The 27,680-nt window shown below is 38.0% G+C and overlaps 2 protein-coding genes across 2 annotated transcripts in view; one reads left to right on the plus strand and one right to left on the minus strand.

The window, feature by feature from the left end:
* Positions 1-14,424, plus strand: part of Atp13a5 (ATPase 13A5) — a 99,317-nt gene extending 84,893 nt beyond the window's left edge. Inside the window, exons 26-30 of the mRNA XM_042670324.1 lie at positions 3,098-3,272; positions 5,992-6,194; positions 9,642-9,730; positions 12,093-12,173; positions 14,167-14,424. Coding sequence (XP_042526258.1) covers positions 3,098-3,272; positions 5,992-6,194; positions 9,642-9,730; positions 12,093-12,173; positions 14,167-14,424 — 806 coding nt within the window. The remainder of the gene's footprint in view (positions 1-3,097; positions 3,273-5,991; positions 6,195-9,641; positions 9,731-12,092; positions 12,174-14,166) is intronic.
* Positions 14,425-18,899: 4,475 nt separating this feature from the next.
* Positions 18,900-26,142, minus strand: Plaat1 (phospholipase A and acyltransferase 1). The gene is made up of 3 exons (XM_042670154.1): positions 26,004-26,142; positions 23,337-23,602; positions 18,900-18,998 (listed from the first exon to the last, which is right to left on the minus strand). Exons 1-3 carry the CDS (start codon positions 26,140-26,142, stop codon positions 18,900-18,902), a joined length of 504 nt encoding a protein of 167 aa, XP_042526088.1.
* Positions 26,143-27,680: the final 1,538 nt, after the last annotated feature.

The raw sequence follows: 27,680 nt of genomic DNA on the forward strand, positions 1-27,680 counted from the left end.
TATATGAATGTTTACATGGCTGGATAATCTTGAATAAATGATATTTCTTCCATAATGTTGGATATTTTAAAGCAATTTTCATGATTTGTTGGTGACAGTGCTAAAAAGAAAAAGGAACCCCAGGAGGTTCCAAAACCTAAGCTAGTAGACAGAAGCTTGGAGGCAAAGTCCATGGCCCAAACATCAAGGCCATGACCCTCTTCCATCTCTCCTAATCTCTGAACTTTCATAAATAATTTAAGACATTAAAATTTTCCTCATAAGAAGTGTCTTCATAGTGTTCTGAGGATCAGGTACAATGATACTCCTGTAGAAAACTTCATAGCCTAGAGCTTAGTAAACACTCACAATGAATAGAATGACCTCATGCTGTACCTGTCCCCTCTCTACTGTTAGAAGACTAGGTAACTCAGTGAGCACTAGAGAAGAATCAGAATGGAATGGATTCAGGTAGGATAGCATTATTAGAAAACATGGCACACTGGCCTAGTGTTGCTTCTGAATTGGTATGTGACTTCGAGCAAGTTATTCTGAGCTTTTGCACACTTGGTTAGGATAACAAGTTCTGGAGTTGATCCCCATGAGGGTGGGGCTACTTCAGTCTTTTCCTAGAGATGAAATTCAGGGCCTCATGCTTCACAATTGTGCTTCCAGGTTATTTGCTATTAGTTTATTTCTCCAATAGGGTTTCTCACTTTTGTCTGCACTGACCTCAGCTAGCAATCTTCTTACTTCTACCTCCCAAGTAGGTGGGATCACAGGGGTGTGCCACTACACCTGGATCCCACAGCTTCTTTATGAAGTCTGCAAACCACATTCCATCATGGCTAGTGGGATGCAGAGAGAACTCCAAGCACTGAAGCCAGTGGTTTCTATGATCTAGGTGCTTGGTTACTCTTTATCCCTGTCCTCAGTCCACCTTGTGCGCCCCTTCTTTGTGTGCTCAATACTACCCAGAGTTAAACCAAACATCACAGGATGATGTTTCTTCAGATACCAGCCACAAGTTTGGGGGTCTGTATGCCACCTGGAGCATATAAATCGGTGGTTATAAATGTAGAGGTTCCCACTCCCCTTGGTTTCAATGAGTGCTGCAGCAATTCACAAAACTAGGGAAATGCTAGACTTACTATTGCAATTTTAGTTATAGCAAGAGTATACAAGTCAGAAAACAGTCAAAAAGAGACACATACAAGGTAAAGTCTTAAAAGAATCCCAAAGGAGACTTTCCTTTTCTTTTCCTTGTAGAGTCAGGAAGACTTTCCTTTACAGGGTCTGTGACAATGTGCAGAGTATCATAAACCAGAGAAGCTCATTGGAGTTTCAAAGTTTAGAGTTATTGAGATCTTATTGTGTAAGCGTGAGTGACTAAATCATGGGCTACAAGTTTGTACCCCATCCCTAGCCCTCCACTATTGGAAGTCAGGCTGTATATAGCTCAAATGTTCCAAATACAAATCACACAGTTTCTCTTTGGGGCATACCCAAGCCATTCTTGTGACATTCATAGATTCTCTCAGATCCACCATCAGTCAGCTTATTAGTGTGAATTGTCAGGGACCCTTATGAAAAAGGATGTATCTCAAGGAGTGGAGGAAAAGACCCTCCAAATTCTATAGTACACAGTTTCTCTGTATTGTTTTCTGGAAATTTTGAGGGGAAAATGATCTATCTTTTCTGTCCATGCACACTCTACCCCTCTCCCAACCTCTAGCCCAGCACCCTGGTGCGACAACAGTAATATTACTGGATCCGTAAGTCTGAGCTACCATAAAGCTTCAGAAAGAATGAGTTGGAAGGGCCTTTATGTATCACCTGAAACATTGCAACATTCTTATCCTACCCATGAAGACTAGAAATCAGAGTTTACGTGAGTAAACTAGAGTTTACCCTTAGAACATACATTGGCAAAACAGAAGACCAACTTTTGAGCTTTGTTATCCTGAAATAGATACCATTTCCCTAGCCCTCTGCCCCTACAGGTATGAACATAAACCTAAGTATATACATTCTAATTTTTTCTTTGCAACAAAGAAACCATGAAAAGGTAGAGGTGACACATATAAGGACAAGGACTGAAACATATCTATAATACAGATCTCTTAGTACAGCTTTTAATTCCTCACATCTCCATGTCTTTCCTGTTATGTCTTAAGAACTTGAGTACATTTTACTTCCTAGGGCTTATTAGGATATGTAGTGTTTAAGTAAGATGTAGTCATCTTTTTAAAAATTATATATCATTTTTAATTTCTCATTATTTCTAATGCTTTTAATTTATCAAAAAAATCCTAAGATAAAAATGCAATGTATGCTTCCCCACCATCCCCAAACTGAAGGCTGAATTAAGGGTCTCTTGAGTCACAGCTTTGGCTCTTTAGAGTTTTGTATTAACATTTCCCAGGTTGGCTTTGGAATCCTATTACCTCTGCTTCCTAAGTGGTTAGGATTACAGATGTGTGCCAATAAACTTGGCCTAATAACGTCTTAACACTATTATCAAGAAGTAAGATTGTTTAGGGTTTTTTTTTTCTTCCCAGCGGGATGGGTTGTAGTGGTGCTGTAGCTGTAGTGTTCCTGTTGATTTAGAAAGGAGCAGAACACCCTTCTAGCACTGACCCCAGTGACTGGCACATTGAAGTGCTTAGAGCATAATGGTGGAATGGTGAAAAGTGAGGGCTTGTAGGCTCTTACTCCTCTCATTCCAGTTCTTCACTTTTCCATCATCAATGAGAGGTAATATTAATGGGTCTTCACCCACGTGGAAGCCCATCTCCCTCTTTTAAATACCATCTCTGCTTAATCTGGTTACAGGAAAAAGATTAGCACCACATGATCTGGTAAAAATATTAGTCTAAGAACTTTCTAGCCTATTACTTTTTGCTCTGAAGATGAAATCAAATCATGGACGAGATCAATGCTCCTAGTAATACCCATTACTATAGGCAAAATACACAATTAGCTAATGTGTTCATGTAAACATAAACATAGGCTTTATGTTTATGCCAACTGAATCCTAACACAAGGTCCATGGCAATATGCACTTATATCATTTATGTAATAAAGTTGTAAAGGGAAAACTGCACTTACCTTTCAGTGAGCTGGACTCATGCCTACCCGAAGCTGGCACCGTATCGTCCAGCAGGACAACTTCTTTCTCCTCCCCTGTTGCTCTCCATCTTTTTGAATACTTGTTTCACTGGCATTGTGCAAGTGTGTGCTTTTCTCTCTGTGAAGCAACAGCCTTGGTATTGTGAGGTCTACCGATACAGGTGAGTTCATCTTCTTCGTTTTAAGTATATCGCCCGGGGCTGGGGAGGTGGCTCAGTGGTAGTGTTTGCTTTGCATGCATGAGGCCCTGGGTTCAATTCCCCAGCACCACATAAGCAAAAACAAAAAAGCCGGAAGTGGCGCTGTGGCTCAAGTGGTAGAGCGCTAGCCTTGAGCTAAAAGAGCTGAGGGACAGCGCCCAAGCCCAGAGTTCAGGCCCCACGACTGGACCAAAAAAAAAAAAAAAAGTATATCGCCCAACTTGGCCTGAGGACATATCTTAATATTTTGAGTTTAAAAAGTTATGTCACCAGGTTATGAAACATAAATTATGAGTTAATAGGAGAAGTTCCTGAACTAGACAATGATACAAAAAATAGGCACAATGTAGGTAAATGGGTATGGCTGTGTTCCAATAAAACTTTATTTATAAAATCAGGTGGTGAGTTGGACTTAGCATGGGAACCATAGTTTGTTAGGACTTGATACAGACATAAAAGAGATACTTGCCTAAATTGTTTTGTAGTTTTCAAGTGACTGTCAAAATACTAGTTGATGGCATGACAGCTCTGATTCCATTGAAACATTCTACATATGACAAGTCTCTTCAACTCCCTAGGCTTTAATTTCTTCAAACATAAAGGTAGATTACCAAGCTCCTTTTTCCCTCAGGAAGATTTCTTCACTACAAAAGAAAATACTCTTTTTAAATGGGGCATGTACAAATTCCCCTCTCTCCACTGGAATCTAAAGTCCTTGGAGCCACCAAACTCAGTGAAACACAGACTGAAAACTACAAAATGATGTTTAAGACTCTCATTTAGACTCCAGTTCAACAAGTATCATTGGGAACAAATAATTCCATTCATTTTCAAAACCACATTTGTCTCTAAATTTGACTACCTAAACTCTGAGAAGTCAAATTCTGATTGAAAATAGAAAAAAAATACGGGTATAGCTAAAGCAAAACAAGAAACTCACTTCGCTCTTATTAATGAGCTGCACCAAACCAGCCCTCAACCTTCTTTTTAGTGAAATGAACCAGGTACTCTTTGGTGTTAAACATCAGATCATCTGGCCTACCTATCCATCTTTTTGTAAAAATGTGACTACAGATTGTTTCATTATTTTATTTAGAAAACATTACCTAAATGTTTACTATTTGCAAACCACATTTCTGGGCTCCAATGAGTTCAGAATAATAAAAATTAAATCTAGTAAGCATGTTCTTACTTATAATCCCAACACGTGGAAGGCTGAATGGGACAGGAAGATCATTAGTTCAAGACCAGCCTGGGCTACATAGTGAAACCCTATTAAAAATTATTTTCACTGTTAGAAAATGAATTGTATTATAAAATGTTGTAACAGTAATTTAAATGTTTCAAGCTAAACAAAAAAGCTAAAGGAAACTAGTTTTAGATTTCATTGTTTGAAAAGGGAAAATAAAAAGAATATAGAAGATATATCAATAAGGGCTGGGAAAGCCCAAATCTTAAGAAAAAAAATTTATGAGTACATATAATATGACCCAACTGTGCCTAGTAACAATGCTGTGTTATAAATTTGAGTAAAACAAAAAATAATCCCAGCGAGGCACCTGTGGCTCACACCTGTAATCCAAGCTACTCAGGAGGCTGAGTTCTGAGGATCATGGTTCAAAGCCAGCCCCAGGCAGGAAAAGTCCATGAGACTCTTATCTCCAGTAAACCACCAGAAAACCAGAAGTGGTGCTATGGCTCAAGTGGTAGAGCCCTGGAGTTCAAGCCCCACAACCGACAAAAAAAAAAAAAGACAGAAAACAAAATAATGTCAGAAGAAAATTTCCATATTAAAGCAACTCACATCCCATAGCTGAGAAACAAATATATATCAGCAAAATAATTACAAAATTATGCGCGGAATGCACTAACAAAGGCCAGAATAGAGTGAAGTAGATTCATTTCCCAGTAAAAGTAATTTCAGATATAGCGAGATCTGAAGGATAAACTTCACTTTGATTAGAAAGAACAGCATGCTTGACCCAATGCTTGAAATGGTGGTACTTGAGGAACAGGAGAACAATTCTGTTACTAGTGTAAGGTGTGTGTGTGTGTGTGTGTGTGTGTGTGTGTGTGTGTGTGTGTGTATTGGGGGGGGAAGAGGATGACAAAAGATAAAGCCAGAAAGGTAGATTGGGTCTGGAGTGGGAATGTCTTCTAGGTCAATCTGGTAAGTTTGAACTTGATTTAGTACCAAAACACCACCATAGACACCTCATGATCAACAAAGTGTCATGTCCAGATTTTTAGGAAGATTCCTTGACTGTATGAGGAGAGAGGATTAGAGTAAGAACACTCAAACTCAGGACACAAGTCAGGAGGGTTACACAAGTGCATGAAAAAGAATACATCCATGTGCATATACACAGACAGGTACACATACACATTCAATTCATGTGGTACAGTCACTCTGAACTAAAACAGTCCCAGAAAACTGCCATTCAAGCTTTCAAAGACAGATTTCTTATCCGAAATGAAGTGCCAGCCAAAGAACAATCTTGGCTTCTGAATTTTATTTCTTCTTTTTCACTTCAAGAAATGAACAAAAGATGTTTTGGTAGTTACCAGTTGGAAAAGATTGAAAACTAGAGTCCCATGGTAGTGATTACACTTTTTTTTTTTAACTTAATGGGTGAAAAGAGAATAGAAGGTCCCATAAATGCTGGTGATTGTTTTGTAGTGAGTGCTTTCGGGCCAACCAAAGTAATTTCTCAACCAATGGGAGTGTGGAAAGAAACTGGACTGGAAATGCAACTCTGGTTCCTGGTTCCGTTGTCAGTTTTGAGAGTACCACCCTGTGGCCCATAATCACCTTCAACTGCATCACGGTGGCATTTATCTTTTCTAAGGGAAAGCCATTTCGAAAACCCATCTATTCAAACTGTAAGTATGTGAAAGTTACTTTGGCATTCTGAATATTTTTCTGTTTCTCCACCCTCCCTAGAGTTGCAACTCTGTGCTGTAGGTAGAAGCACTTGGAGTTACTCGTGATTGATTGTTACATATAATGTGCCCAGGTAAGGGAGCCCATGGGCAGAAGCTCATTCATTCCCATGTAAGGACAGACACCAATAGTGTCTTTGTCCTATCCTGTGAATCTTCAGGATTCTTTTTTTTTTTTTACCCAAACATAGATGTCAAGGTGATTTATAAAAGGTTTTAACCAATTCAAATACAAGGTGGTCTTTGGACAGCTTTTTAACAGTGGAAAAGTTACCTTAAACATTTCATGCTTCTTTTTCCTCTTCTGTATAACTAGAACCCCATCCTAAGGGTGAGAACTATATTGATCCCTACCTGCCTTCCTCCTCTCTTTCCTTTATTTCTCTCACTCTTTGCCCTCTCTCTCTTTCTTGTTCTTCCTGTTTTTAGTATATATATATTATTGTTATTATAAGGTGATATACAGAGGAGTTATAGTTACGTAAGTCAGGTAAATGAGTACATTTCTTTTTGAACAATGTCACCCCTTCCCTTGCTCTCTCCCAGTTTTCCCTCCCATTCCCACCCACAAATTATAGAGTTCATTTTCAGCATAGTGTATAGTCATTTCTGCATCTGTTCACCATTTTTTCAACTCTTCTGTACCTCCCTTTCCTTCCCCAAACAGATAATCTTACTAACAAGACAAAAGGTAAAGAAAGAGAAAAACAGCAACAAAGAAAAAAGCCTTATTTCAATTTCTTAGAGTTCATTTCAATAAATATTCTTTTATATGATCATATGCACATAGCTATTGATCATATGCACAAAGCTATTGATAGCTTTGTGATCCTCCCTCTCTCTCTCTTCTGTCAAATTGGGATTTGAACCAAGAGCCTTATATTCTTGCTTAACTTCTTGGCTCAAGACATGGTACTCTATCGCTGGAGCCATACCTTCACTTCAGGCTCTTAGCTAGCTAGTTGAAAATGAAGGGCTCTTGGATTTGTCTGCCTATGCAGACTTCAAACTACTATCCTCGAATCTCAACCTCCTGAGTAGCTAGCATTACAAGCATCCAGCTTAAAGGAAGCATTTCATATAAAATGTCTAGCACAGTACATTGGAAGGGTCTAGTATTTATGCTGGATACTCCAAAATTCTAAAATACTTCCCCAGTACTAACAGGATCTTAGGATCTGATCACCAGGAGGGTCAAGTCACTTTTCTTCTCTTCCCCCTTCCTTCTCTCTGCCTCACACCCCTCTCAAGAAGGCTGACACCTCTTCTCAGAGGTGCTACATCAAGTTATGATGAGAGAGTGCAGTGTCAATGAGCACAGAGGGTAAAATAGAACTCTGCTCACTTCAAAAATAGTGGCTGCTGTGTGTAAGGTCCTCCCTGGGAAGGTCAAGCAGAGCCTCCCTCCTCTTGGCTAAGTCTCTGCCCAGTACCTGCATCACCTAGCTAACTGGCACACCTGGAGGCAGTCCCCTGCCCCATCCCTCCCTGAGGTCACATCCACATCAGGTGTGACTACACCTTCTCCCGCCCCCTGGTCTTGGTAAGTTCTGGCCTGGCTGTGGTTCAACTCTTTCCCGCCTCCTCTTCCCCCCCTCCCCCCATTGCGTGGGTTTCCAACTTGACCAGAGGTAGCCTACAGCTACCTTTCCCCTGTTCTCTCTTTCCTCCGCTGCCGATTTAATTTACCTAACACTGTGGAGCAGTGGTTGCTTCCAGTTTCTAATGGGAACTGATACAGAACTGAGGGAAAGGAGTGGACCGCCAATTCTGGAATTTTTAAATACAACTTATGAGGGTTGTAGAATCATTTATTTCGCAGAAACGTTTGGTTAAATGATAATCTTATCTCAAACAGCTCTAAAGCACTATTTTATAAAGTGTCCTGTTAATATCTTTGACTGTCATTGGAGTTCAGACCTGATGCTTTATCAGTCTAGATGCTTTATTCTCTCATATCAATACAATGAAATTAATCCATTAATACATTAAGGAAACTTCTTTTTTCACATACAGTTTAAATACTTAATAATGTGTTATAAGAGGAAAGAAAATATAGACTTATAAGTTGATCATGTCCTATCAGACATTGACTGTGGAGTTTTATATCAATGGCTATCATTTGATCTAGGATGTACTAAGTTAAAATTAAGCTCACCAAGAGGTAATTGAGCCTTTGCAGTGATTTTTGGCACCCACATATCCTGGGAACTTTGTCTCTCCAAAGTAATGGGGCAGCTCATTTGTAGTAACTAAAATATGGCTAGAATATTCTTAGCAGAGGATCACAATAGCTCAATAGCTATGTACATATGACCATATAAAATGATGCTTATCAAAATGAACTCCAAGAAATGGAAACAAGAGGGTGTGTGTGTGTGTGTGTGTGTGTGTGTGTGTGTGTGTGTGTACTGTTTGCAGTTCTTTTTTTCTTTCTTTTTTTCCTATGGTTTATTCCCTGTTGCCACTGTTTTGTTTTAATTTCAGGGTACCCTTTGTTTTGTATATACATTTATCTGATTTGGGAAAGAGAAGGGGAATCACAGAAATGGTGGGACAGAGGGTGAACCAATGCAACAGTGATACTAGACACTATCTTGCAAATGAACCTCACTGTTCAAAAAGAAATGTATTTATTACCTTACTTATGTAACTGTAACCCTTCTGTACATCACCTTTCCCTTTACCTGAATACACAGTCACTTTTACACAGCCACAGCTTGGATGATAAGCAATATATAACACATGGAATAAACTTAATAGGAGATTGAGGCGTCCTTGGTAGTACTTGGACTGGACTCCTTATGTAGAGAAAAATGGGAAAATGTGCTTAAGACAGGAAGAATATTATCTATATAAGACAATTTGTGAGCAAGGGCAAAAATGTGGAATACTGGACATTTGGAGAGCAGTTTAGAAAGGCTACCTGGCCAGATTATAGAAGATCCTTAACTGTTACAGCTCTGTGTACTTCATTTACCTTGCAATGGAGAAGGAGATGCTCCAGGATGACTGACAGCTCATCCCATATAAACAACCCACTCACTCGAGGGCAAAGATGATGTGTCAGGGTCTCTCTGTTGGCCATGCAGATGGGCTGGGCATAGCAAGGTATACAAGCACCAGGGATCCTGGGTGGAGATTACTTCTTTATTTAGGTTTCCTGTAATAAATAGAGTCTAGCCCCAGACTCATGAGAAAGATTTTCAATATATCACCTTTCGTCTTACAAGAATTTGAACATATTTGAAAACATATGAGGATATATCAACACATCTGAAGATGTATCTAGTATTTGCCCAACAGAGATAATTGATTCTGCAATGTGTGCCCAATTACAGGAAACATTCTTTCAGCATCTAAAAATAATGTTTGATGTTTCTGCAGATACATTTTCATTCTTGTTGACATCTGCCTTTGGCATGACGATTTTCATTCTGTTTTCTGACAGTGAAGATCTATACCAAAAATTGGAGGTAAGTGCTACTTATTTGAATGTGTGGTAAGATTCACATGTATCACACTTATACTGCAATTTGAAAGTCAATTGTTTCTGTATTCTCTCTGACCACTAGATATTGTGGATTTCTATTTACTAAAAGAAAAACCATCTGACATTTCTTATCTCACAGGTTTTCATGTTATTAGTGTTGTCCTTGGGCACATTTATCTTGTTCAAACCTGAAATATTTGCATATTTTATTCAGTCACATTCTACCAGTACTATGTATTAATACAATTTATTCTCCAAATTTAATTTTAAACATTTAATAGATATTTTTAATGCTAAAAGGGAAACAGAATGCAAGCGCATGGGCCAATAATGCTTTGTTCAGACATACTTAACATTTGAATGTTGCACATGGTCCATGTGCAGTTTTTTGTGAATGGACATCATTCGATCCAGGTTCTACTGAGTTAAAGATAAATTCATTAACAAGTTCTGAATCTATTTTTTGGACCTAATATTGTGAGAGGTATAAGAGAAAGGGAAGGTTAACCACTGAATTTCAGGCTATATTTGTGCATGGAAGATGAACCATTCTTCAGTGACATTGTGTCCTGGCCTCCTGATGCCATCTACGCTTGGGGAACTCTTGCCATGATTTTGGATTTGACTGTCATCATGAGAGGCTTCATGGAGTAATAGAACTTGACTAAGGTCCAAGCTGGATTTTGCCAAGTGAGACACAGACTTGCTTCTGATCAGGAAATAACTTTTTGCCTAAATACAAGTAGAAAGTATTAAAAGGACTTCTTTTGTCTCAGAAATGCAAAGAACGTAGGGTAGTCAGGATGAAAACGCAAGTCTTGCTTTACAGAGGGTTTAGAAGAGTGTCTACCACTGAGGGAGTCTGAGGAACAAGAAGAAAGAATAAAGGAAGGATTAAGTGGGCCAGGGTAGCCTGTGAGGTTTACATTTCATGCCAAAGCAAGTCAGTGGAGACTATTCAGAAAGGTGTGTAAGACAGATTGACTGTAGGATGGCCAGGGGCCTGTAGAAAGGCAGAGAGGCCTCAAAGGGAGAAACTAGAATCATTCGTTCAAAACATCATGAGCTCTAGACTTTGCTCAGTATCAGGATAACAAACATAAGATGAAGTCATTGCTCTCAAATTGTTCAGAAGCTAAGAAAGAAGACTTATGTGTAAGTAAATCACTCTAAATCAAGTGCTTTCCAGACCAAGAGCTGGAGAGGAGCCTACCTGCAACAGGTTGGTGGGAGATCCGACTGGGCCCCTGCCAGGGCCAGGATATACTCTTGGATCCTACCCATCTTCCCCCAGACCCTTCTACCCAATGTGCTATAGTCCATAACCTTGATCAGTCTGCCCCTACTGAGAAAACAAATGACCAAACATAACACATATCAGTTTATTGATTAGAATTTAGTGGTTATAATCCTTAAGGGAGCCCCACTCCTAGGCCTCTGTGGGTCAGAAATTGGAGATGTAGGCTACCCTTTCACTATGGACATAACCATAGAAAATTAGGGCTCTCACAGCTAATAAATAAGGATATCTGGTGGTCACTTCGTGAACCATGCATCTTTGAAAGGTGTTGTTTAAACTCCTTGCAAAAATACAGATGGCTTTTTTTCATAAAGCCATTGAATTCAGGATCAGGAATATTATTTGCTCAAAACATTTTTCACTCATTCTCAGTCAAAGTAAATTTGCTCTTCTGCCCTAACTTTACTTTTACTATAATTTAACTGATAAATGAACTCCAGGTGGATTTTTCTTTGGGAGAATCAGAAGCAAGATAATTAGTAGATGAATGGTTTAATCTTATACCAGCTTCCCTGCATCTCAGATGAAAGTGAGTCAGGCTGTCCTCCATCATACCACTGTCCCCTGAGGTGAGCTTGCTAGATAGATGCTATCAAGCCAGGGAGGGCACAGCCCAGTGAGTCAGGTTCTGGCTCTGCCCTTGATTATTGGCTTTGAGTCAGTGTTGGGCGTCACTGACCTTCCATCTAATCAGCTGGAAACGAGAGAAAGTAATGCTAACCCTCCAAGCTCAGTTATTGCAAGTACGTAAGACAATGTAAGATGGTGACTATGTGCTTTTTAAAGTAGAAGATATGCAATATCTAATGATTGCATTTCTTTTTTTAAAAATTTTTTGTGAACATACTGTACAGAGGGGTTACAATTACATGGGCAGGATAATGAGTACATTTCTTATCAAGCATTGCAGCCTCCTCCTTTGTTTACCCTTCACGTCCCTTCCCAGCCTCCCCCCCCCCCACCAAAGTTGTAAAGTTCGTTTTCAACATGACAACTTGTACTTCTCATTGTTGCAACGGGTAATGATTGCATTTCTTTTTCAAAGTTCATCCCCACCATAACTTCATGGAGAGTTTCCATTTTGGTGGCATCCCTGACCCACTTCTGCGTGGCCTTCTTTGTAGAGGTAAATTCTGTATATTGTTCTGACTATTTTCCTGGGCAAAATATTTTTTCTAGGGGAAAACAAATATTCATTTGTTTGTCAACAAATGAAGGGTGTGACATTTCCAACAGATACTCCGTTTAAGAGAACTACTTTGATTTTTACATATGGTAGTTACTAAAGTATTTTGTTTTTTAAGTATACATGTTCTCTTTGGACAAGGATTCAAAACATTTTGGAGGCTATTGAGAAATGGTCCTGGTGTCTTTTTGCCACAGAAAACAAACCACTGAGTTGGTTCTCATTGGGCCTCACATGAAACCATTTTGTTAAGACTTCTCTAATGTTCCCAATAGTTTAGAAAAGGCAAGGCCAGGTGATCTTGTGGCTCTAAAATTCAATGAGACCTTTTAGAGTGAAAATCAAGCTTAGGAGGCCTTCCTTAATCAAGAGAGAAGGGACAAAGAATACCACTGTCCATTCTCATCAATCTCAGCCCTTGTAGAGCATCCCTTCTAGCACTTCTCTTCTACTCAGTGTCAGCAAATTATCCACTCAGCAAAAGGTTCAGATGCAGGTTTTAAAAGAGAAAGATAAAAAAAATCATGCAATGAATTTTACCTTGCATAAAGGGATCAACCATATGTAGATGTTATCTACCTATCTATCTGTCCATCTATATATATAAATAGGTATACATCTCTATATCTATAGATATATTTAAAGGTGCAATTAGTATAACATTTCTCAAAGCTTTTAGTATAGGAATTCAATTTTGAGACTATATTTTTAAAACATAACCTAAAAGGAGACTGAAAGAAATCTACATGTATTTTCAGCATATTATTACTTACCATGGCAAAATGTAAAATTTAAACATTGTATTTAAATACTTATATAGCAATTATATAGAATTAAAGCTAATTATTAAGATGATTGTGGCTATATTCTTATTGCAATAAAACAAAAATGTAAGAATTATAGTTACATAAAAATTATGTATAGCAGAAAATTTAGTGGAGTACAAATTTGGACTAATTCTATTATCTTTTTGGTAGTACTAGGACTGAATTCAGGGCTTCACATTTGTAAGATATACACTCTGCTACCTATACCAAAGCACAGTCATTTGCCTTCAGTTTGCTTTTTACAGAGTCTCACTGCTTTTGAGCAGGCTAGCCTCAGTCTGCCATCCTTCTACCTCTACCATCCTCCTTCCTCTACTTCTTGAGTAGAGGACTACAGGCAAGTGCCACCATGCCTGGCTCCTATTATAAATGTGTAAAAATTGCATGATCATGTGAACAAAGAGAAAAGAGAACTCAAAAAATATAAAACAAAAATTATCACATTGCTGGAGTTCATTCATTCATTCAACAAGCATTAATAATTGGTACCTTATATGGGGCACATGGCAAATAGCACAAGTGATAAATCTTTTTTTTTCTTTTCCCTCTTTCCTTTTATTTTATTTTCTCTTTCATTTTCTCTCCTTCCTTCCTTCCTTCCTTCCTCCTTTCTTTCCTTTTTCTTTCTTCCCCCCCATCCCCAGTCTTGGGGCTTGAACTCAGGACTTGTTGCTGAGCTTCTTTTGCTCAAGGGTAGCACTTAGCCAGAGTGCCACTTCCTACTTTTTTCTGTTAATGTGGTTCTGAGGAATTGAGCCTAGGGCTTCATGCATGCTGGGCAAACACTCTACCAGTAAGCCACATTCCCAGACCAAATTTTCTTTTCTTGATATTTAGTAGATTATTGTATATCATTTTATCAGTTACTCAAAAAATTCTAGATAAGCCACTAGCTAGGATATGACCAAGAAGTCAGTATAGACAAAAGGCTGTAAGCTTTCAGCAGATCTCTCAGCTACAGCTTTTGAAGGGAAGAAATGGGGAGATGTAGCTGAGTTTGCAGCAATGGTGAATCTCGGAGTAGCCTGATGAGGCAGGCCACGTTGAGCCACCTGGTAGCTAGAACACTTGCACAATGCTTTGCTTTTCCCCACTTGATTTTCCAGGATGCTGTCCTTCAAAATCGAGAGCTCTGGCTGTTGATCAAGAAAGAATTTGGATTCTACTCTAAAAGTCAATATAGGATCTGGCAAAGAAAGTTGGCAGCTGACCCTACCTGGCCTCCCACCAACAGGACATATTCAGATGATGGCAAAAATGGGCTCTATATCAACAGAGGCTATGAAGACCCTGAACAGGCTCCCGAAGGGAAAGTCAAATTGAGAGGGCAAACCACAGAGCAGCATTTTTGGACCAGGCTGTGATCCGAATTGTCATTATGCATGTGTAACAGTGACATCTTCCCATTGCATGTGGAAAGGTGAAAATAGTATGTGTGTCTTTATATTGCTCTCTCCATCCCAGCATTCTAAGTGCAATTTCTCAACATTCTGACCTTACATTTATCTTTGATCACATCCTTTACTATCCAGAAAAATGCATTCTTGGATTATCATTTTTAATAATAATAATGAACTGCATTTATACTGTGTTGTTTCAGGATACCTGTCATAGTAATGAAATTAGAGGCATGGACCTTAATAAGAGAAAGGAAAGTAAAACAAACATTTGATCTTTGGAAGTTATACACTTATTACAAGCTTACTTAAGTCTTACATTCACTTGAGACGCATGTTTATGTTTGCATTTTTTTCCAAGGTCACTAAATTCCTTTTTTCTTCTTTTTTTTCATATGGTTTTAATAGAGAAATATGAAGTAGCTTCAGAAAATTCAACCCTAACTGTATAGTGAAGCAGAGTTGTGTGGAAATGGGGAATTGCAGAGGTTTGTGGTAATTAAATATGATCTTGGCATGGGCAAAGCTAGTACCTAAGCAAACCATCAAAATCTGGCAATTCCCAAAATATACTGTCTGGGGGTCAGTTACCTAGAAGGTCCTAAGTATACTATAAAAATAATAAACTTTAAATGTGCTTTGTACTTTAAAAAGCATCACACCTTTATTTCTTGTTTATTTCCAACTCATGAAAACTTTCAGTTCTATTCCAAAAATCTGCCCAAACACAACCTTGCTTGTCTTTTAAAAAAGAGGAAAACAGAAAAAAATCCTAAGCAGCTAAGAACTAGTGGATCATGCTTATAATCTAGCTCCTCAGGAAGCTAAAGTCTACAAGATCTCAGTTCAACGCCATCCATTGCAGAAAAAGTTTCCTAGATTCTAACACCAGAATAAACAGCAAGAAAGCAGGCCTGGAGACATTGTTCAAGTGGTATAGTGTCATTATAGCAAGTTCAAAACCCTGTACTGCCAAACAAAAAGAGTTCCTAGAGAAGGAACCCATAATGTTTATAACTACAACATGGCAATTCTCATGTTTTAAGACAGACTTGTATCTCAACATTGTATTTTCATCGTAATTATCTGAATCACCTTATATGCACATTAAAGACCAGACAAAGGTCCATTATTTATGAATAAATTCTGCACACTATAGCTTTACTATGTATTACCTCTGTTGTGAAGTTGAGAGGAAATTCATTTGGGTGAACATTTAAAATTACCTTGCGATTTCCAAAAAGCCTAGGAGACTAGTCAATTCCATGATTATCAAATATGTGCCTATCTATGAGGAGTGGATTCTGTGTAAGATAGCTTTTAATTGATTGTTCTGAAGTCTTCAGAATGGAAAAATGTTTTCAGTATTTTAGTAATTGAGGTCATAAACATTATAAGTTTATTCTATGAAAACAAACCCTCTTACATTTTGTTGGCCTTTTAACCTTTTCTTGTGTTCATAGCTCTTTCAAAATGTGCCTAATTTAGTGGCTCCTGATAACAAGATAAAAAGGCTTTAGAAAGATATTTTCAGAGGCTGGGAAGGTGGCTCAGTGGTAGAGTGCTTGCCTTGCATCCATGGGGCCCTGGGTTCGATTCCTCAGCATCACATAAGCAGAAAAAGTGGCGCTGTAGCTCAAGTGGTAGAGCGCTATTCTTGAGCTGAAGAGGTGAGGGATAGAGCCCAGGCCCAGAGTTCAGGTCCCAAGACCGACCAAAAAAAAAAAGGATATTTTCAGCTTATGATTAAAAATGTTTATCACTCTTTTTTTAGTTTTTTAATTTAATTTTACTTTTTATTGTGAAAATACTGTACAGAGGGGTTACAATTTTAAAAATGTTTATCACTCTTAAAAGTATGGTAGCCAGATTTCCTTGAGCTGACATTTGCATCCACTAGTTTGACTTTTAAAGTGAAAAAGATTCAAGTGATACAATGATATTTAAATTGCATAAGGTATTTAAAAATCCCTTATTCAATGAAGGCTTGGCCTTTATTAATTCCAGTTTTACCAACAATTTATCAGCTATCTGGTGGGTGATAGGTCTTTATTTCACATTTATTTTGGGGAACATGATAAAGATGAGCTTCATGACTGATTGCTAAAAGGAAGGTTTCAAAATGTTGGAAAAACATTTTGATAACAAAGTACCTGACAAGACAGGTGCCAGTGGCTCACACCTGTAATCTTACTTAGGAGGCTGAGATCCTAGAATCATGGTTCAAAGCCAACCCAGGTAGAAAAGTCCATGAGCCTATTATCTCCAAGTAACTAACAGAAAACTGGAAGAGACACTGTGGCTAAACGTCATACAGTGATAGAGTTGAATGATAACGCTCAGGAACAGTACCAAGGCTCTGTGTTCAAGCCTCATAACTGACAAAAATTAAATAACAATTTAAAGAACACCTGGCAAATGGGCAGTCTGGGGCTGCACTACCGCCTGAGTGGTTGTTTCTATGGAGAACTGATGACTAAGTTTGTGAGCTCAGATTTTTTCAGGGTAAAAACCACTGATGCTTAAACACAATTGCTATGAGAAAATGAATCCAAGAGTCCAAAAGTGCAAATCTGATACTACCCAGTACAATAAGGACTGCTTTCTGGAGTGGAGACATCCAGAATTTTCTAGAAGCTTCTGACTAAAGGTTCCAAGTTCCAGTTACTCTCCCTGGCCAGTGCTCTACCTCTGCCAAAGCCAAGTCTCTTGCTCTGGGTTAAGAGTTACGCTCTGTAGACATCTTTAATCAAAAACAAACAAAAAAGCCAAGCTACTTCTAGTTTTAACTTAATCTGACAATTCTAGAAAACTGTTCATTAGTTGATTACTTGGGATTAGAACATAAAAAATCCCACAAAGATCCGAATTTGGAATGAAAGTGAAAGGATACTTTTAAACTTCATACCTCCACAGAAGATGGGTTTGGGAAGAAGATGGTCTGGGGGTTATCTAGAGACAGAGTTAGTGTCATAAGAAAGGAAGGTGTTGGTTAAGGAGAAAGGAGGGAAGAGAAATGAAAGCTTTGCAGACTGGCATAGGAACCCTTCTATTATTATTGTTTTGATTTTTGGTGTAGGAGCTGGGGTTTGAATTCATGGTCTGGGTGCTGTCCCTTTGCTTTTTCAAAACTCAAGGCTAGTGCTCTATCACTTTAGCCACAGCTCCACTTCTAGCCTTTTTGCTGGTTAATTGGAGATAAGAGTCTCACTGACTTTTCTGCCTGGCTTTAAACTATAATCTTCAGATCTCAGTCTTGTGAGTAGCTAAGATTACAGGTGAGAGCCACCAGCACTGGGCTATTACTGTTATTCTTAACCCTGCAATTTAGCTTGTTGAGTATTTATAGCCCTGGAATAAAAGTCTAAATTAGCTTAATAGGCCTAAGACATGTATGTGTTGAGTTTTATAGTTGGTAATTTTTTTTTACCATATTCTAGTTCACTCATCTCACTGTCAGCCACCACTACCACCACCATGCACACTCCTACCCCATTGACAGGAATGTTGTATGTTGTTCCAGGGAGGATGCCAGGCTGGATGTGTGGTGTATGGAGTGAAGTTACAAAATCCAATCGAGCCTTAACCTAGTGACCTGCATCCTACCTTGCTTTATCTGCTGCCACCAAGGAATCTACTGCAGTGGTATTTAAAAGTAGTTTGATTACAGGCTCCTGCCTGGAAATCCCAGCTAAGGTGCTGGGATATGAAGATTATGGTTTAAAGCCAGCCTGGGCAGGAAAGTCTGTGAAACTCTTGTTTCCAATTAATCACCCACCCCCAAATCCAGAAATGGAGCTGTAGCTCAGGGACAGTGTTCCAGGCCCTGAGTTCAAGTCCCAATTTTTGGCACACATAAAGAAAAACTGTAAAATAGTGTCTTCCACCCTCTTCCTGCCTTCTAGCACATAAACAGGCGCAGAAAAGTTAAGGGTATATTCTCAAATGGTTTTGCCATTCAGAGTTCTTTAAGCTGCCTACCCCAAATACTTAATTTCTTAGTTTCATATTGTACAAGAAAAGGCATATGAATTTAATGTCAACCGTAACAATTTGGGCTCTTAACATTCCTTTCAAAACCATATAATTGGTTCTCTATCTCTCCAGCAAAATAGCTATCCTTAGAGAAAAGGAAAACAGCATTTATAGTTAAAGAAAATATGCTATTGGTTTTGTTAAGATCCTTTGCAGGCTCACTTGGAAGGCTACTACTTTTTGTTTAAGCTGCCATAGATTTTAAGAAAAATCTATGCTAGGAGGAGAAGAATATACTTCATTGGCTCAATGAGAAGATAATGTCAGTAAGTAATTTATTAAGGAACTGGCTATCCATCATCAAAATTTGGAACAATGCTGAGGAACTGAAAATAAGTACTCATCCCAGGAAATCTTTTACTCTTTCTTGTGTATTCTTTCAGTTCCAATATCTCTTCAGTAATTTGTTAATAGAATTTTGTTCGTCTCATTGGAAACAAGCCCAGAGAGGAGAAGGCACCAACAGCAGCTGTCACTAGTCCAAGGATACTTTTTGCTCGGTTGGCCTGAAAGAAAGCAAGAAATAGAAAATGCATCTTTTAGCTAAAGATATGTCAATGTCCCAAGTAAAGTTCTATTAGGATTTTTCACACTGAAGGCCTGTTTTAATGTACAATGAACATGCCAAGGCAAAATTCTGTATGAAGATGAAGAAATAAAACTACAAGCTTTATAATTAGGCCAAAGATATTAGATGAACCCATATAGTTATACAGTCCCTATACATGGAGAACACTGACAGGAAATAAACTGATTGTGATCACAATGCCTGTTGCTACCGTGGTGCACAGGTGAGGAAGGAAGTGCTACTGCCGTTCTGCAAAACATGGAAGGTAGTAAGTGATGCCAACCAGGATGTTTAGGGATAAGTTCTGTGGCCACATGTGCTCATGTGCACATTTCCTGACTAAACGAGTTCTATTAGTCAAACAGATCAGTGCTGTGAACTGAGCTAAGAACCTACAAGCTTCCTTTTTTTTTTTTTTGTTGATTGTGGGGCCTGAACTCTGGGCCTGGGCGCTGTCCCTCAGCTCTTCAGCTCAAGGCTAGCGCTCTACCACTTGAGCCACAGCACCACCTCCGGCTTTTTCTGCTTGTGTGGTGCTGAGGAATTGAACCCAGAGCCTCATGGATACAAGGCAAGCACTGTACCACTGAGCTACCTTCCCAGCCCCAGGCTCTTATTTTGTTAGATATAATTTCTGTTCTGATAAACACACTTCAAGAAAAGTCAATAATAATATTAACTATCATGTCAAATTAATTTCTCATACAGACAAAATAAGCCACTCTCAAGCTCAATTGTCCATAAAGGAGTCCAGACACTGCCAAATTTAAGGGTATTAATCATCATCATGAGGGACTAATGAATATGCATGGTTTCCCTGGCACTTGACTAATACTGCCTTCTATCCACATGCATCCGAAGGCAATTTTAGGACCGAAAGGTCACATTTGGAATCACATATTCTTAGAATGACATTTACTGTCTGAGAATTAAGAATCAAGGTCTTCAAGCAAAGTAAAACATTTTTGCTAGATGACAGAAGACTAGTCTAACAGCCAGAAAGCTGACCCTGGTCATATTTGTTTTTTTTTTTTATTTTTTATTGTAAAAATACCCTACAGAGGGGTTACAATTACATGGGCAAAGTAATGAGTACATTTCTTATCAAGCATTGTTGCCTCCTCCTTTGTTTCCCCTTCCCATCCCTTCCCATTCTCCGCCAACCCCCACCAAGTTTTGTAAAGTCGTTTTTTAACATAATGACTTGTACATCTCATTGTTGCAATGGGTCCACCTGTATCCTTATTTAAACAGTTTATTTTTGCCCTTCCCCTCCACAAATTATACCAACATCAAATACAATAAAAGCAGGGGTTATACCATGGGGGAGGGACATACAAAGCAACAAAGAAATCATCTTATAAATATGACCCTGGTCATATTTGAGCACAGTCTCTGACCAGCCCACAGGATTCCACCACTGAGCTTACCAACAACACAGTGCTGCCTTCCTCATTTCTGTTTCCTCATGGGGAATAGACAATTACTCATTTTTCTAGAAGACAACACTCCATCTAGGACCATCTGACCCATAGATTTTAACACCTCAGGATGTTCTTCGTGAACTAACATGCACCAAAGCATTTATTTTGTGGCTTACTTAGAATAATAAAATTGTCAGTTTGACTCCGCCTGCCTTAGTGAGCCTTTCTATTTGTGGGCCACTGAACAGTCTCACTCTGCGATCTGCGCATGCGCAGTGAAACACAATGTGTTTCTAGAGTGACTGCACACAGATACTGTTTGGCAGGCTTCCAAATGACTGCAGGGGTTAGCCAGCGTCTCTTTCCTGAACAGTGACACCCCTGTGCACTGAGTGTATTTGTGTTGGCTTGCATGGGCTTACTAAAGGTCGTGCCCATCTTTTTCAGATATACTTTTAAGAAAAGTACAGAAACAAGCTAAAAAGGAATGAGTGGTTTCCTGGGATCTGAGGCAAAAGGAAGGTGAATATTTAAAGGTAGAGCACAGAAGATATTGAGGGTGGAAGAGGCTATGCTTATAGGGTGAAGAGGAATACTTTCTTTTTCATGGAACATAAATATTGATATAAATGTGGAAAGAAGATGGGTTCCAAATTAGAGTCAAAGCCGATAGATGCAATCTTTGAACTTTCTTAGAATTTAATTGCTATTTATTTTAGTGACACTGCAGTTTGAAGATGAGCCCTGCACTTGCTAGGCAGGCACTCTACATACCACGTCAGTTATTATCATTTTTACTCAGGCTGGCCTGGATAGTGATTGTCATACTTATGGGATTGTCATACGTGAAATTACAGGTTTGTGCTCAGCTCAGCTTTTTTGTTGAGCTGAGGTCTTGCTAACTTTTTGCCTAGGCTGTCCTCCAACAGCAGTTCTTCTGATCTCCTTCTTGCTGAGTAGCTGAGATTAGAAGGATAAACCACCATACCTGGACAATTTAACTGCATTTTACTTTATCGAGGTATGATTAATGTTTCAAAAAGCTAGATAAACCTATAAGTAATACCACATACTTATTCATTACCCCCAAAAGTTTCCTCCTATTACCTTTGTTGAGTTCTATTCTTGATGTTGATGTTTTCATTTTATTTTGTTTTATTTGTTTACTGGTAAGAGGATCTAATCTAAGATCTACTCTCTTGACAAAAATTTAAGTATAAAACAGTAATGTTAATTGCAGGTACTATGTTGTACACTAGATCTCCATATGAATTCATGTTGTGTAACTAAAATTTATACTCTTTGACCAATGGCTCCCCCATATGCAAAAATATTTAGCCAATAAACAAAAACTACTTGTGAATTTAGAGAACAGTTTTGTCATTAGTGAAGAAGCATGGAGCCCATTTCCTAACATTCCACCCATTTCCAATGCAAAGGTGAGGATGAGTTTGTGAGCAGCTTGTTTTCTAGCTCACATTTCTTATTATATGTGAATAGAAATTCATTGTGTTAATCTATTTCCTAATGTGAATGAATTTCCAATTAAATTATTTCCTAATGAAAATAAAAATAAACATAAATATACCATTCCATTATGTTCTATTTCCTACTTTTGCAAGCTTTTTCTTTTTTTTCTTGGTCAAGTCGTAGGGCTTGAACTCAGGGCCTGGGTACTATCCCTGAGTCTCTTTGTGCTCAAGGCTAGCAATCTACCCCTAGAGCCACAGCTCTACTTCCAGTTTTTGAGTGGTTAATTGAAGATAAGGGTTTCACAGGGACTTTTCTTCTCTGGCTGGCTTCGAACCAACCACAATCCTCAGATCTCAGCCACCTCAGTACCTGGGATTACAGGCATGAGCCACCAGTGCTTAGCTCTTTTGCCAGCTTTTTTCATGAGAGGACTCACATCTCATTTCTGAGGAGTAGGTGTAACTGATCTACCACCCCAACATATAGGAAGCCTTGGATACATTTTGAGTTGTCAGTATATTCATAGATTCCTATGCTATTATTGAGTTTTTAGCCTCCTTTAAAAACAACCTTCCAGAGTTGAATAACTATGAAGTTATTTTAGTATTTGATTTTAAAATGAAGTTTCATAATGTATTTGGAGAAAGAAGGTTTTCTCTAATAATTTTACATATTCATTGTCTCATTGACTCGATAAACCTCTGCATTAAGTCATCAGTGATGGAACTTGGTTGGGATATAGATAGGGAAAGAATAACTGACATAAGCCCAGGTCACTGGGAATTAATGTAGTAATACTACAAAACAGTGGTAGAAACTTACAAGACTCTAAGATATTTCAAAGTCAACCCCTTAAAAAGCATCCAAAATTCAATGAACAAGGATCTATACCAAAGCACAATATATGACTGAAAATTATCATGGCAAGGAAGTAGAAAATATTTGCAAACCCACACAGATGCATCATCAGTTAGCCTCTCCTCCTGATTGGAAAAGAATCTACAAAGGGCTATTGATATTTTCAGCAAATGAACTCTTACTCCAAGATCAGCATCCTTTTTGGCACATTCTTTGCAGTGTCTGCGGCGAAAGTACTAATTGGAACTTGTGTATGGTAGAGTAATGAGGAAACTTTTCAAAGAGCAGAAGACAATGATTGACAGACAGCTATGGACTTGATTTTACTTCAAGTCTCTAACACTCATTCTGTTTAGCCACTAACTTGCTCTTTAATCTTGGGAAACTCAACTTCTTGTATTTTTCAGTGTTTTGTTGCTCTTTTCATTTAAGAACTGGGAACTTTACGATACCAAATAACTAATGATAGCAAATAACTTTTTCTACAAGTAAGAAACTTGTGTCTCCTAAAGAAAACTTACTTGCTCTGAAACTCCTTCTCCATACCGAAGCAAAGTCACCAAATGCTCACAGTTGTTGGACAGGAAGTTATATGCCACCTCTTGTCCAATAACAAACTCTGACCTTTGAATGACTTCATCCACAGGGAGAGGGGGTAAGATGTCATCGTATTTATTGTTTATTCTGTATGTGTCATTTCCCACAACATCTTTCAAGAGCTGCATCTTCACCAGGGCCTTCGTGTGGAATACAGACTTGGCACTAGTAAATGAGGAAGGCATGCCATCTGTAAGGAGAAGTCTGGTTAATAAGGGACAGAGACTCCAATATCATCCAAAGAACTAGCTCTGCTCCTCGGATACCATCAAATAACAGTCTTATCAGGTATAATTACTCATTCTGTAAATGCATTAGTAATACTATAAGAATGAGAATACAGGACACAAAAACCTTTCTAAAAATTTATGACTTTCTCATTGATCAAATTAAATGAGAATATTCTAAGTTCCCTATTCATTAACATTATAGAGGTCCTTGTGTTTCTAATGCAGTATGGATATTATTGTTTACCTTTTCTGTTTGAATCCTCCAAAATCAACATTTCAGGGCTTAGTAGGAGGGTCACCTTAGTACCTAAGCTGCACTCATTCTAAACACTTCACACACTTCTTTCAACTAGATTTCAGTATGTGAAACAAGTTCCTGTGCTGAATTTGCATGGTAGTCCAGTCCTTTGGCGGTTAAATTGGGGTCTTGTTTTTCTAATTTACATATGGGTCCCTTGTGTATCACATCTTTGTCAGCATCTGTTGTTGTGTTGTTTTCTTCATAACTGATATTAGTTAGGACTAATGTGAGTTTGAATTTCAATGCTGTTTCAATTTGCATTTCCTTCATGTATTTATTTGACATTTGAATTTGTTCTTTTCAAAATTGTCCAACTGATTTGGCCATTTATACATCACTACTTTTTGTTTTGTTTGTGCTGGTCCTGTAGCTTGAACTCAGGGCTTGAGTGCTGTCTCTGAGATTTTTGTTCAAGAGTAGCTCTGTACCAGTTGAATCACAGTTCCACTTCTGGCTTTAAGAGTTTCATGGACTTTCACGCAGGGGGGCTAGCTTTGAACTGTGATTCTCAGATCTCAGCCTCCTGAGTAGCTAGGCTTACAGGCGTGATACACTGGATCTGGCTTTTTTTTTTTTGAGATGTTCACACATTCTAGCTATTAATATTTTGTCAGAATAATAGTTGGCACAGATTGTATCCCCTTCTGTAGACTGTCTCTTCACTCTAGTTAATACTGTATTTTATGTTAAGGAATTTTAAAATTGAATACAACCATGTTTGTCAATTCTTGCTCTTATTTACTAAGTGATTGTAGTTCTTTTCACAAAGTCATTATTTATGCCTTTATCTTCAAGTTTTTTCCCTGTGTTTCTTGAAGTAGTTTCAAAGTTGCATATAGTGAATTAAGATCTTTGATCCATTTGGGGTTGATTTTTTTTTTTACAAAACAGGGTAAGAATTAGTGATCTACTTTTAGTGCTCTATATGTGGATATCCATCTTTCCAGACACCATTTGTTGAAGAAACTGTCTTTTCTCCAAAGTATCTTTTTTCCATCCATCAGATCTCTTTAGCTGTATACATTTTTTTTCTGGATCATCTAGTCTCTTCCATTGGTCTATATGTTTGTGTTTGTGCCAGCACTGTATTGTCTTGTTACTAAGTATAATTTGAAATCCAGTATTATGACATCTCTAGCATTGTTTTGCTCAGGAAAGCTTTGGTTATACAGGGTCTTTAATGCTTTAGTATAAATTTTAAAATGGGTTTTATTTTCTACTTCTGCAAAGAATGGAATTTAAATTTTGATGTGGTTAGAACTGTATCTGGAGATTGCTTTTAGTATTAGCAATGTTCACATTAATTGTACAAGTTCATGAATAGATCTTGCTTTTCTCATCCATTTTAAGTTTTTCTATACTCGTAATAGTTTTCTGATCACTTCATCTACCATCCCCATCTCCTGTCTTCTGCACTTCTCATCCCAATGATGTATTTTCTTAAATACCACTAATCTCCCTTTTAACATCTAACTTCCATAATTTCTTCTTGTTCTCTCTACTATATTATTGTCCCACCATGCAGGGAGATACCTATATGTTCTCTTGTGCCTACAAGAGCTTTCGGCACATTTTATGCCATCATCAATAGTTATTCAAATTAAATGTATTTCTATGTGATCTATAAGAACATAAAAACCGAATGGCATTTGTGGCACATATCTTCCCCACCTGGTTATTATTATTATTATTATTACTATTATTATTATTATTTGCCAGTTCTGGGGCTTGAGCTCAGGGCCTGGGCACTGTCCCTGAGCTTCTTTGCTCAAGGCTAACACTCTACCACTTGAGCCACAGCGCTACTTCTGGCTTCATGCATGCTAAGCAAGCACTCTACCACTAAACCACATTCCCAGCCTATCGTGAGTTTTGTTTAATGTACTGATCACCATAAATTGATCTACATGATTCCTTCAATGACATTTTGGTCTTAAACATAGATTAGCTTCATTTTTCTGCTTTCCACATTTTATTTTGTTTTGATTTTATTCCTCATTCCTTATTACAAGAAATTCCTTATTACAAAAGCTCCCAGAAGCTGAGTAAACAAACTTTACCTATAGGTGCTATGTTGATAACATAACCATCACCCAAGTACAAAGCCCAGTGCTGATAGCCAGGACGGAACACTTCAATCAAGTCCCCTGGATGGGGGTTGCCTGGGTAGGTCAAACTGAAGCAATCATTAAATGCCATCTGCAATGACAAATACAAAGATGGTCTAGCTGATACAAATGGCTAGAAGTTCCAGCTTAAGCCCTGTTTATAATACATCCCTTATGAAACCTTTAGACCCATTTCATTGTCTTTTTCTTTGAATGATTCCAACTCAATGTGTGTGTGCCAATAGGCAAGTTAATTCTCTCTTTGAATCCACAAACTCTCAGTCAATATAATTTCATTCTAAATTTAAAAAATATGTATTATAATGCCCTATTTAAATAAAAATGATTAATAAAAGGAAACAATACTCTGTTTTACTATGTATATGCTCTGAAAGAAATTATAAAGTGTCTATATGCTTGTACTTTAACATGAAAAAGTCAGAATTCGAGCATAAGATCAGAAATTCTTCAGCCATTTATCTGCAGTATAGTAAAATCAACGAGTAGTTAGGTATAAATGTTAATATTCTATGAACATTAAAGTTTGGGAGATACACCTTATACTTCAAAAATATTCTGTTACTTAATTTACACAGATTTCATGTTCATATGAATGTCTAGTCAGATATTCAGCCATAATAAAGGGTACACAATATGGCTTATTTGCTCAAAAATTGTGCTGTATATTGTAGCATGTCTAGGCACTCTAGCTTCTACCAACAAAAATCAGTGCACTTTTTTTTGCCATTACAATAATCACAAATGCCACACCGCAGATTTCAGCATTCCCCTCACTGCTTCATGTCCTTTCTGACTCCTTAGTTATTGATTTCAGTCACAGGGTAAGGTGGTCAACAGCAGAAGCAGGGCCACATGCAAGGCTAACAAGATCATTATGTTGATGAATATGCCTGAAAATCTAAGTTGGTAAGATTTTCTTTCTCTTCTAAATTAATACTTCTGAGAAAGGTAATGTAAACCTCACCAATTGGTTTTTTTTAAATAAAGTTTGCAATTTCTATGTGTGGAAGTAGAGTAATGCAGCAAGAGAAAGTCATGTGTATCTAACCACAACCTAAAGGGAGATGTAATGCTGGACACAAGTTGAATCTAAGTGACAATAGGGTACGCCTCTTCATCCCACTCTAATGCAGATATAGAGGCTCATTTACAAAATAAATTCAAGTGCCAGCAAAGGAAACTCTCCAATCATCTAAATTATGATTACAACAGCACAGGCTAATGACCTGTGAATACAGCCTTGCACTTTTCAGACACTCTAAAAATCCTTTTTACAACAATTAATATTGGAATGGTGTTTCCAAGTATAACATCTGTTGAAAACTTCAATCATCACACTGTCACGTAAGCTGTCCATCTGTTGAAAAATAACTATTTAAGACAACTTTGTAGAAACATTAAGTCTAACCACCCTCTCAAATATGTTTGAGTCTTATTAATATGGCAGTTCACAATCTGCCCACATGGGTTCTATCTGGAAAAATAGATAGCATGCCCCTACATAAACAAACACATTCCTAATGAATAGGAGTCAGTGAGCATGCACAGCTGCATGCTAAAATTCAAGAATTATTACAGCCAAGATTATAATAACCACCATTTAAACAG

The sequence above is a fragment of the Dipodomys spectabilis genome, unplaced genomic scaffold, assembly GCF_019054845.1.
Source record: "Dipodomys spectabilis isolate Male_0828 unplaced genomic scaffold, ASM1905484v1 ptg000017l, whole genome shotgun sequence".
Classification (NCBI taxonomy): domain Eukaryota; kingdom Metazoa; phylum Chordata; class Mammalia; order Rodentia; family Heteromyidae; genus Dipodomys; species Dipodomys spectabilis.